We start from the raw sequence: 13,010 nt of genomic DNA, 5'->3' as shown, positions 1-13,010 counted from the left end.
GCTGAGGGTGAGCTGAGGGGCTGTCAGGAAACAGCGGTGGCAGAGCTGTCAGAGAGTCCTCAGCACCCTCACGTCCCACAGGTACATCCACTGTCGCGGACGCTGTGGCCGGCTCTCATACCTGGTCGGACTTATTTGGCTCAGGCTCCGTAGCGATCTTTAGCACTGTCGCTCCAGTTCGTGATGACTGGCTCTGGCTCCCCATCCACAGAAGACCTACTGGACACCAGCACCCACTCAATATAGGCGAAATTTCCCAGAGGACCATCCCCGGACAACCACGCTCTGCACTCAGACTGGTCCTGTAGAAAGTGCAGAGGCAGTAGTCCAGGTAGTGGGTTAGTTTGCCGATCTCCACAAACAGTCTGGTGTGGTCCTTGAGGGAAAGGCTCCTCTGCTCCAGCAAGAGGAGGAAGACGGAAGGGTGATCCATGACAAAAAAACACTAAATAAAAAGGACAAAAACTGGGGAAAAAAAATGTGGGGAAATCAAGCCGCTTAACCTTTTTGGCCAGATCTTCTGTCTCGGGTGTGTGTATAGGAAGCGCACAAAGATGAGCGTTCAACGACAGGTCTTTTAATAAATCCAAACAGGTAAATCCATCAGGCAGAACTGAACAAAAAACTTAAATAGACAGGATAATGAGACAGGCAGGTGTGGGTGATTGACATAATGAAAGGAACAACCAAATATGGGCACAAGAGGGAGAAACCAACTAAACAATCCAACGGGGTGTGACAATGGGCAAAACCAACACAGACAGTCCAAAGGGGTGTGACAAACTCTACTACATGGTGATATTTAAATAAATGTATAAGATTTCACATGTTAATTTGAAAATATTTGTTTATTATTATATTATATTAAAGCCTAACATTTTTTTTTACCTCAAAATAGGAATTTATTAGCAGTATTTATATTATATTATATTGAACTGTTCTGAATGAGATTTTTATTTTATTTATTTTTATTGTTTTATTGAATAGAAATTCTTTGTAAGTAGCACAGCACTGTAAAAAAGGTGCAACATTTAGTTACATCAAGGATCAAATCAAATATAAACAGCACAATAAAGTAAAAAAAAAAAAAAACATTTGTGTGTGCATGCTCTGCAGGTGGTATAAAAAAAATGTTGAAATGTCTGCATGTCAGCAAGAAAAAATTAGAAGGAACATTGGTTGGCAGGTGTGCCAAAGGTTGTCGACCCCTGGTCTATGTATTACAGTAGCATTCCCTAACACTGGCAATTGCATTTTTTTAAAGTAACTTCAGTGTGTTATATATATATGTGTGTGTGTGTGTGTGTGTGTGTGTGTGTGTGTATGTGTGTACCTGGTATTCATCACGTTGTGGGGACCAAATGTCCCCACAAGGATAGGAATACCAGTAGATTTTGACCTTGTGGGGACATTTCTCAGGTCCCCATGAGGAAACAGGCTTATAAATCATGCACTATGAGTTTTTTTGATGAAGTAAAAGTGTGCACAATCTCCTGTGAGGGCTAGGTTTAGGTGTAGGGTAGGTGTAGGGCGATAGAAAGTACGGTTTGTACAGTATAAAAACCATTACGCCTATGGAATGTCCCCATAAAACATGTAAACCCAACATGTGTGTGTGTGTGTGTGTGTGTGTGTGTGTGTGTGTGTGTGTGTGTGTGTGTGTGTGTGTGTGTGTGTGTGTGTGTGTGTGTGTGTGTGTGTGTGTGTGTGTGTGTGTGTTTTAAGGGTTTGTATTGAATGTATTATTTTTCCCACTAGCTGTACACACTTTGAAGAAACACCAAGAAGAAAAAGAAACTAAAGAAAATGGAAAAAAAAAAATAAAGTTGAAGATTAAAGTTAATAAAGATGCTAAACATAAAGATAAGGAAGTGGATGTGGATGCATTGATTTATCTAGATGATGTGCGTTTTGTGACTTTGTCACAAACATCCATGCTGGAGGAAAATGAAGCTCCATCACCAAAGGTATCATGTATACTTTATCTAGAATTATGGCACAATCATCTAATCAGTTTATTCATGCATTTTTATTTTGCTTTATGTGCATGACCAAAGAAAACGGTCTGATCCACTAAAGCATTAATAATAATAATAATAATAATAATTGTTATTCAAACTTTTATATATTTTTTTGTTTTATTAAACTTATTTATTTTATATTTTTTATATTATTAAACTTTCATAATATAATTTTATTATTATTTCACTGTGTATCAATTCTTTAAATGAAATCCTATCACGTTTTAGGTGAACAGCTCTATGAATGTGACTTCTGCAGAATTAAATAATGCTGAGGACATTGCATCTAACAGACAACAAAATAAAACTAAGACATCAGACACATTCACTCTCCCCTTAAGTCTGTTCTGGTACATGCAACATGTTTTCATAAAGGATGTGGAGCACATTCAGAAACAGCATGGTGTCTCTATTTGTGCAGAAGTGTCAGTGACCATTGTCACTGACAACTCAAGCCCTGATTCTATCTCTAAAGCCTCTCTGGACTTTCAGAACCTTGTTCAAACATGTGTGGATAGTTTTAGTGATGCTACCATTAATCATAATGAAATGGATTCAGATAAAGTGAAACAGGCCATTCATGCCATCCAGCAAGAGGATACAAAGATGATGCTCACTATGTCTGCCAGTAACTGCCTGTTCTTTGGACCCAAGAAATTCACAGATGTAATTAAAAGAGATACACCAAGAGTAGAAAGCCAATTCAATGGCAAATCAAGTGCAGTGGATTTTGGCAACATTTCTCCACAAAGCAGATCTTCATTGGACATGGACATTAAGGATCTTCCTACTTATCTTGAGATGGACAAGGTTTATTGGGATCTGATGAAACTTTCCTATAAGGAACAATTATCACAGCTTGAAACTAAGTATGGAGTGTCATTGCATGAAGAAACAACACATAAAAATGTAATTAAGGTTCAAGCTCGATCCAAAGCAGGTCAACATATTAATCTTGAAAGTCATGCCCTCAGAGCTTTAACACAACTCTACCAGAAACTTGCCTCAGCCGCTGTCAGCTGTGGACTCACAACTTCTAAATATGAAACTGCTGTGACACCACTAGTAAAGCAACTTCAGCAGCAGCATTATTGTGTTGTTGCAGCAGATCCCATGAAGCTTGTTGGACTGCCAGAACATCTCAGTCCTGCCATTGCTGAAATTGAGAAGACACTTAAGAAGAACGTGATTGATGACAAGATGAAGAAATTTATTGGTTACTCAGGGGACATTCCTCACGCAAGAGGAATCAAATGGAATCCGACGCCTGATTATGGAGCAGGAGCAGTGGGTGGAGCAGTACAGGATGAGGGAGTGAATTTTAGAGGATGGGGTGAAGCAGATACTGGTTTCAATGAAGAATCAAAAGACAATTCTAGACATGACAGTAAAAGTGCTCCTGCTGAAGAGGAGGTATGCGTTATTTGTATGGACAGCTTCACCAACAAGAAAAAAATTAAATGTGGGCATGAATTTTGTCAGGAATGTATAAACAAGTCAGTGGAGAGTCTGGGATCCATCTGTCCTGTGTGTAAGGAAGTGTTTGGGATATTGGAGGGGAACCAACCGGATGGAACAATGAAAGTAACAAAGAGCACACTGGGTCTCCCTGGATATCCGCAATATGGCACTATTGAAATACACTACGAAATACGAAGTGGTATTCAAACGGTAAGAACATGTCAAATTTAATTTAATAAAATAATAATTTAAAAAACATACTGCTAATACAAACACAGTATAAGAAATAAGTGACTCTAATATTTATTTATTTATTTATTCTGTAAATTTGAACTTAATAGAAATAGTATTAACTTTTGTTCAGAAGAGAGAGAAAGAGAATTTTTATTTTAAATAAATCTTTATTATAACAATTTAGTATTGATTTATACAATTATTCATACCTCAATCTAAATACAAATTAACATGTTGTACACATATATTTAAAAAGTCAACACCAATTCATTGTTCTCATATAAAGTACACAAAACCCCAAGTTTCGGTCCACCAACTTATAATAAGCAAACTCCACTTGTATTGTATTATTTTTTTACTCAAGTTAAAGTAAAGAAGTATGGACTCTGGGTAGTTTTTACTTAAGTAAAAAGTAGCTGTTGTAGCTCCTACTAGCTGGCCTCCGTTACACAAGCAGAGAGCTGTATGTATCTAAATTTTGTTCGCTTTCAGCGTTCTTTAGGCATTTGCAGTACATTTGTAAGACTGAAAGTACTGAAATTTTGGAAACAAAACCAATTGTTCAAAAACATAAATATATAAAACTTAAAAAAGAGCAATGTTATGCATTTTGCTGCTTTCTCCTGCACCATTGACTAATCAATGGGGTAAACAGCTGCTGACTTGACACTAACGAACTGCAGTTTGGACCAGGCAGTCAAACCAAGTGTGAAAGCACCCTTATTGTAATGTCTGTTTCATTCATATTCATAGCCAGAGGGTGTGAATGTTTTTGCATAGTTTTGTTTAGGGTTATGATAATACATAAAATTATTCTTGTCCTTTTAAATTAATTAATTAATTAATTAATTTTTTTTATTTTTTTATTTTTCTATTTTAGGACAAACATCCAAACCCAGGAAAGCCATATCGTGGGACATATCGTAGTGCGTACTTACCTGACAACAAGGAAGGAAGTGAAGTGCTCGGACTGTTGCAGAGGGCTTTTCAACAGAAACTGATCTTTACTGTTGGGACCTCTACAACTACTGGTGCACAGAATGCTGTCACTTGGAATGATATTCACCATAAGACCAATAAATATGGCGGGCCTCAAAAGTATGAGTTAATTTGAAGTCTGCTTTCTATTGCCTATTATGTCCTGCAAAAATGTTTATGGTCATGTATGTACCTTCAGACCCCTGAGAAGGGAAACGAGACACTCTGTCATTTACGTTGACATTATGCAAATGCTTTCCATGCATCAGTGTCTGAAGCACTTGTGAATACACACTATTGACTCAACATTGGTACCAAAAATTCCAGAAGGCAAGATCAGGGCAGCAAGAAGAAAAGCTTTGTCCTTCCCATTGAACCCCCAAAGGTTAAGCCATAGATGCCTCTCTGTGGCAATCAAGCCTAATTATCAAGTCAATCAAGCTAATTAAACAGGTAGACTTGCAATACTGACATCCCTGTTGGAAAAAAAAAACAGCATATGTGGTATGTTTTGAAGCATGGTAGCTGGTTTAAGCTGTATCTTAGTTGGTCATGAGCTGGTCCTGAGCAACTTGCTCCACAGCTAACAAATGGCTTCCTGAAGACGAAGAAGCTAATGGCTGAAGCTGATCCCTTTTATACCCTGTATGTACACCTGTGATATCACCTGACCATGTTAGCCAATCAAGATGTTTTCAGCATGTTTTCACAGTTGCTTCAGACACCTGTTCATTTGGAGTGTTCCTATAGAGTCAACATAAATAATGCATAATTGAGTTCCACTTCAAAAAAGAACAGCGATCAAGCCCTACTTGTTTTGGGTTTTATTTAAATTCTCAGTGTATCTGAACTATTTTTTTTTGTCTGTTCACAGTTATGGCTATCCAGACCCTGACTACCTGAAGAGAGTGAAGGATGAGTTAAAGGCCAAAGGCATTAAATGAGAATTTGAATTGTTTTTTCCCAAATGCACACCTAAGCCTAATATTTACAAGCAAACCATTTATTTGTTATTAAATTTAGTCATAAATTGTATATATGGTGACTTTCAGAAATATTTAGTCCTCAAGAGGACCTCAGTCTGTTAAAAAAATGCTTAAGTTTAGAAGATCCCTTTTTAGCAGTAAATTGTAGTCTACTAGTGCCACCCAACCAACCTGGACCTGCAAGAATTGGAAAAACATACTCCTAGTCAGTGTGCAAAGCTGGTAGATAACAAATTAAAACTGTTCAATTTCAAAGGGTCTAAATGCTTTTGCCAGGCACTGTGTACAGTCAGGTCCATATGTATTTGGACACTGACACATTTTTTATTATTTTAGCTGTTGACCAAAACATATTCAAGTTACAGTTATACAATGAATATGGGCTTAATGTGCACACTCTGAACTTTAATTTTTAGGGCAGTGTCATCAAATTGGTAGAAAGGTTAAGGAATTACAGCTCTTTAATATGTACCTCCCCCCTTTTTTAAGGGACCATAAGTAATTGGACAGTTGACTCAAAAGCTGTTTCATGGACAGTTGTGGGCTATTACTTCATTTTTTTCTATATCAATTAACCAGGTAAAAGATTTGGAGTTGATTCTAGGTGTGCCATTTGTATTTGGAAGCTGTTGCTCTGAACCCATCATGCAGTCAAAGGAGCTCTGCATGAAAGTAAAACAGACAATTGTTAGGCTTCAAAAACAAAAGAAATGCATCAGAGAGATAACAGGAACATTAGGAGTGGCCAAATCAACAGTTTGGTGAATTCTGAGAAGAAAAAGAACACACTGATGAGCTCAGCAACATAAAAAGGCCTGGATGTTTACAAAAGAAGACAGTATGGTGGATGATTGGATGATCCTCTCCATGGTAATAAAACATTTTACAACATCCAACCAAGTGAAGAATACTCTCCAGAAGGTAGGCGTGTCACTGTCAAAGTCAACAATCAAGAGAAGACTTCACCAGAGCAAAACAGAGAGGGTTTACCACAAGGTGCAAACAAGACCAGATTAGACTTTGTCAAAAAACATTTAAAAAAGCCAGACCACTTCTGGAAAAGCATTTTTTTGGACTGCTGAAATTAAAATCAGTGTGTACCAGAATGACGGGAAGAAAAAAGTATGGAGAAGGCTTGGAACAGCTCATGATCCAAAGCCTACACCATCATCTGTGAAACATGGTGGAGCAGTGTAATGGCATGAGCATGCATGGCTTCCAGTGGCACTGGGTTACTGGTGTTTAGTGATGATGTGACAGAAGACAGAAGCAGCAGGAAGAATTCTGAAGTGTATAGGGATATACTGTCTTCCCAGATTCAGTTAAATGGAGCAAAGATGTTTGGGCGGCTCTTCGTAGTACAAAAGCAAGATGACCTAAAACATACAGCAAAAGCAACCCAGGAGTTTTTAAAGGTAAAAAAGTGGAATATTCTGCAATGGCCAAGTCAATCTTCTGATTTCAAATTGATTGAACATGCATTTCACTTGCTGAAGACAAAACTAAAGGCAGAAAGACCCACAAACCAACAACAACTGAAGTCAGCTGCAGTAAAGGCCTGGCAAAGCACCACAAAGGAAGAAACCCAGGCGATGGTGATGTCCATGAGTTCCAGTCTTAAGACAGTCATTGCCTGCAAAGGATTCTCAACAAAATATTAAAAATGAACATTTTATTTATGATTATATTTATTTGTCCAATTACTTATGAGCCCCTGAAAATGGGGGGTCTGTGTATAAATATGGTTGTAATTCCTTAGCATTTTATGTTATATTTTTGTTCAACCCCTTGAATTAAAGCTTAAAGTCTGCACTTCAATTTCATCTTGATTGTATAATTTTTAAAACTATTCTAGTGGCATACAGAGCCGAAATTATGAAAAGTGTGTCAGTGTCCAAATATATATGGCCCTGACTGTATATATTGTTATTCCTTTAATTAAGGTGGAGGGCTTTTGTTGTGTTTGTTATTAATCATAATCTTATAAATTGAAAATATGAACTAAAATGAGCACGTACTACAAATCACAAGTGTTACTAAAGACATTTTTTTATAATCTTCACATATAATAAAAAGTATGTGAATTTTGCTGATATTGAGAAGTGATAGTAATTTCATGAATTAGTGTCATAGTCAAATTCATTAATTAAAATAAGTTCAAATTAGTGGTTGAAGATTTGATTAATAGTAGTGAGTTGATTCAAGTGATTCTTTATCTTGTCTTTATCATGTTTTCTTTCCTCAGTAAAACCCTCAATATTTTAGCTCTTGTTTTCAGAAAGCAAACAATGTCTGCTTCTCATAACACATTCTAATGATTAATCTTGATGTAGTCATGTTAAAAATGAAACAAAATGTTCTTTTATAAGTTCTAACTTTTTGAACTTTTTTTTTCTTGTAAACATATTTGTTAGTTTGTTTGTCTTGTATGATTTTAAAATAAAACAAACAAACAAACTTGTATTCCTCCTAAAAATGACAGTGGATGGTGTTGTTATTTCTCTATTTGCTTCAAAACTACAGTAAACACAGTGGGCCTCAGCTGTGAAAATTTAACTTTGTTCAGCAACTTTGTATTTTTATCTGTATATTAAAATGCCTTTGTCCAATCATTGATGTTGCAAATACAAGATTATCAGACTTTGAACAGTTGCGTCTTGTCTAGACTTGATTTATTATCTACTAATCAGGTTTATTATAATCCTTTAGCTCAATCAACATCATTTTTACTATAATATTGATTATAGTACAATCAATATTATCATAATAATATCATAACATCTCGGGCCACAGGTGGAACACTTCGAATGAATGGCTACACAGAAAGACCTCCTGTCAGAAAGGCTTCCTGACTCTTGCTCTGATGTAACAGCGCTTACTCATTGAACCACTGTGTTGCCCATGATTCAGCTGATATATTGTACTGCCTATACTGTATAACATGAACTAGATTTTAGCTTAAAGGAATGGCAACAAATTTGTAATACTGGATATAACTTTACACAGAAATGGTTGGTAATTGTTTCTTCACAAAATAAGACTTACTATCTAAAGTGATTTTATTTGCATCTAAATGCATCGTGAGTCAATATTTACACTAGAAAACAAAACAAAATACTAGGAAAATTGCATGACATTTTTGCAGTGTATTCATATTTAAACAACTGAATTACCACACAAAACAATGCAAATGATGTTTTTGAAGTCTTCTAGTGCTTACTGTACATAATATTCACTAAGCTTATATATATATGTGTGTGTGTGTGTGTGTGTGTGTGTGTGTGTGTGTGTGTGTGTGTGTGTGTGTGTGTGAACAATACTCGTTCTTGTCCTAGGACAACTTTAATCGACCTTTTTGATCCACTTCAAATTTTGACTACTGCATATACAGTCATGTGAAAAAGTTAGGACACCCTACTGAATTTAATGATTTTCTGTATCAGGACCTAATAAAAAATTATCTGGTACTTGGCAGGCCTTAAAATTTGGAAAATAAAACCTCAGATGAACAACATCACATAACATATCACACCGTGTCATTATTTATTTAACAAAAATAAAGCCAAGATGCAAATTGTTCTAAAAGTCTTATGGTTTGTTCATATGCAACTTTGCAAACTTAAAACATGCTGTCATGTTTTTTTTATATAGAAGAGGCTTTCTTCTGCCAAGCCTTTCAAACATGCCATACTTGTCCCATATTTTTCTAATTGTACCGTCATGGACTTTATCATTTAACATGTCAACTGAGACCTGTAGAATCTGTGGTGAAGTTCTTGGGTTGTCTGCCATTTTTCTGAGCATTATACACAGTCAGATCTTGGGGAGAATTTGCTGGGACATCCACTCCTGGGAGGATTGGTGTCTGTTTTGAATGTCTTCCACTTGCGAATAAACGTCCTCACTGTGGAATGATGGACTTCAAGTTGTTTGGAAATGGCTTTGTTACTCTTCCCAGATTGATGACAGCAACAATTGCTTCTCTAAGATCATCACTGATGCCTTACCTCCTTGGCATTGTGTTAACACAGCGGTTCCCAATTCCAGTCCTCGCGACCCACCGCTCTGCACATTTTGTGTGTTTCACGCATCGCTTCCGACATTTTGTTCTATTCCAACGTTACTGCCCTTCGAAGTGGACATCACAGGATATTCCGCCATTATTCATTAGTTCGAAGCGAGCGTATGTGTTCCATTTGAAGGTCATTAAAGCGTGCGAGACGTAAATTTAAAATGCATTTATTTACAGATGCACTTATGTCACACTTCTCTAGTAAGTTTCATCTGTGTGTGAAGACGCTACATGCGGTGATGTAGCGCAAATATGTGAATGAATGTTTCGAAGTAGAGTAAACAGATTTCCCCCGCTTAGGGAGCAGGGAGCAATGAACACTTTGCAGGGACCATGTCAATCGGATCGCAGTTCCTGCACGGACCTCACTTCTAATGAGCTGGTTATCTGAATCAGGTGTGTTAACTAAGAGAGACATGCAAAATATGCAGAGCGGTGGGGCGCGAGGACTGGAATTGGGAACCGCTGTGTTAACACACACATGAAGGCTCCAGACCAGCCAAACTGCCAAAACCGCTGTTTTCATGGAGGTGCTCACACTTGCCGATGATCAGTTAAAAAAAGGCATTTGATTAGCAGTGATTGGTTAGTTAATAATAAAATAATCATTTACAAAACATTCATAAATGTTTACAGTTTTTCTCAATTGCTAAAACACTATAACCAGTCTTTTGAACTAAAATTTCAAAACTATAACGCCATTTTTGAAAAAGCACACCCATTTCCCTAAACTATAAACACTATTCCCTGCTTTGACACATGAGTTATATTTGGTGAACTGTTACTGCAAAACTCTACACACAAACCCCTACATTTCTCAGTGCTTACACCATGAGGTCATTTAGAAAGCACAAGCATTCAACATTGTTCACTCAATCTGTGAAGTTTGAGCTCAATTAGCACACAATTATCCAAGTGGAAACACTAGGAGTCAAAATTTAGCACACACAAATCAGAACCTAAAAGAAGCCAAAGTCAGCTTACAGTTTTTCTCAGTCACTTTGGTGCATTTCTCAGATCAGAAATGAAATTGTCAAAACTACTTGTTCAACATCCACATCATCTAGACTCTTGTGCACATCATAAAAAGCTTCTCATTCTTCTGATCAAGTTGTGATTGTTTTGGTACATTCATACAACTGATTAGATACATTTGTCTGCGGTTTCCCACATTATCAGTTGCTATTGTCATGTTGCTCAAAATGTATGATATAGTTCTCTGTGCAATAGTTTGACCCCTCAAAACATCAAGTCATTAGCTCATCGTATAAGTCATTACCTAAATGCAAAATTTTTGATCTAGTTGTTATAAACTGTCAATCATATATTCTACACATTTCTATTAGACTTTTTGTAAATTTGCCATGAATTATTCAAGTGAATCTTGACTTTCACTAATGAAGATAATGTATATCAACCAATGATAAAGCAGTTCTCTGAAATAGCTCAAAGGTACATCTCTTGAACCTTCAATTGGAAAGCATACTGTATATAGACAGAGGACAATGCAGGAGTTACAAAATCTGACAGTAGACTTTCTAATTTTTATTTTTACCTTTGTGCCCATATTTCTTTTTCTTTGCTGTTTCACAATGACACTGTAATGCATTTTTATTTTTTTCCTCAGACCACTAGTACAGTATAAGTGTAACTGTGAATCCTATCCAGTCTTTTTCAATCAGTATCCCACATACAGTAATGTGTAATTTTGAAGAGGAAGAGTAGGAGGTGAAAGAGGAAGAGGAGGAGAAGAAGGTGGATGACAACGACAACGTGGAAGAGACAGAGGAAGGGCAAGGGCGAGAAAACAAGCAGTCTTATATATTTTAGTTGATGAGTGCCAGGGTTGGATCAGGCATGCAAGAGGATTTGACCCCTGCTGCCTGGCCAGGGCTAATTTAGCCTGTGATGCTGAAGAGGTTCTTTGGCCTGTCCCAGACCAAAGACAGGATTCTGGGCAGAAAAATTATATTTTGTTGTTGTTTGCTGTTTTGTACTGTACTCTACAGTACATTAAATTAAAGAATAAAACACTTGCAAAGGCATAGATTTGTTGTTTTCATCATGTGAAAAGTTTTTTATTTGGATTGTTTTGGTTGTATTGTTTTGAATTTATCTCATCAGTGTGTAAAACTGTGTTGTAGTGTGTGTGTTTTTGAGGATTTGTGTGTCATGTCTGAGAGAAAAGTTTGGTTTTTCAGCAAGATTGTGTTGTTTTGAGTGGAGAGCTTCATTTTGACCTCAATATAAGAAGTTTGGGGAATTGAGTTAGGAGTTGTGGATTTGTGTTTAGAGTTTCGCAAATAAGAGGCATAATTTCAAGAAATGTGTTTAAGCAATTGAGAAAAACTGTAATAAGTGATATGCTAACAATTTGTGTATGTTTTGTTATTCATTTACAAGTAATTTTTAAGTAGTTAGTTAATGATGAACTAATCATTTACAAAACATGACAATGCATTCATAAATGATTAATAAGTGATATGTTAGTATTTTATCTATGTTTTGTAGATTAAGTTATAAATCATTTACAAGTGATTAGATAATGATGAACTAATAATTTACAAAACATGACTATACGTTCACCAATGATTATTAATTTGCTAACGATTTACAAATCTGTCGTAAGTTATCTTAAAAAATAGATCCTTAGCAGTGGTGTAGGGGAGGGTATACACAAGTATACGGTGTATACCCACTTCTTTATCAGGCGGCTTTGCGTATACCCACTTCTAAATCCCCTCTGATGCGCATCATTCAGTAGTGTCCTGCATTAGCCAAAATCATGACAGTCCACCACATCCAGTTATATGTGGATAAATGTAAATATTCGCTAAAAACACCCAATAAAGACTATAGCCAGGTTTCCCTCCAAGGATTTTCAGCGAAAAAATATTTAGCTCTTCAAAATTTAGTTGATGGAAATGCCATTTATCGATAAAATTTCTCAAGTGTCGACAAAATCTTTTTCCGTTTAACTTAAGCGGATAAATTCTATATCGATAGTTTAAATGTCACAAAAATTTGTGTGGAAACTTTTTGTTCAGAAAACGGGCTTTAACGCAAAAACAAAAACAAAAAACAAAAGTAGTGTCACATAACAGAATTAGCCAATAGACAGTGTCTGTGTTTGTGGCGTTGCTCACTTTAAAGCAGCGTTTTTCTGTAAGTTAAAAGCGCATTAAATCATATTCATATTAGATTATATCTCAAATTATTTTACATAGGCCTATGGTAAGAAAAAAAGTCGAGTTACCT

At 36.4% G+C, this 13,010-nt stretch overlaps 1 protein-coding gene across 1 annotated transcript; it reads left to right on the top strand.

The window, feature by feature from the left end:
- Nucleotides 1–741: 741 nt before the first annotated feature.
- On the top strand, nt 742–5,638 carry LOC141293510 (E3 ubiquitin-protein ligase DTX3L-like). The gene is made up of 4 exons (XM_073825541.1): nt 742–795; nt 2,250–3,692; nt 4,597–4,814; nt 5,569–5,638. Exons 1-4 carry the CDS (start codon nt 742–744, stop codon nt 5,636–5,638), a joined length of 1,785 nt encoding a protein of 594 aa, XP_073681642.1.
- Nucleotides 5,639–13,010: the final 7,372 nt, after the last annotated feature.

Source organism: Garra rufa, chromosome 20 (assembly GCF_049309525.1).
Source record: "Garra rufa chromosome 20, GarRuf1.0, whole genome shotgun sequence".
In the NCBI taxonomy this organism is placed as follows: domain Eukaryota; kingdom Metazoa; phylum Chordata; class Actinopteri; order Cypriniformes; family Cyprinidae; genus Garra; species Garra rufa.
This window is presented reverse-complemented; position numbering and strand designations above follow the sequence as displayed.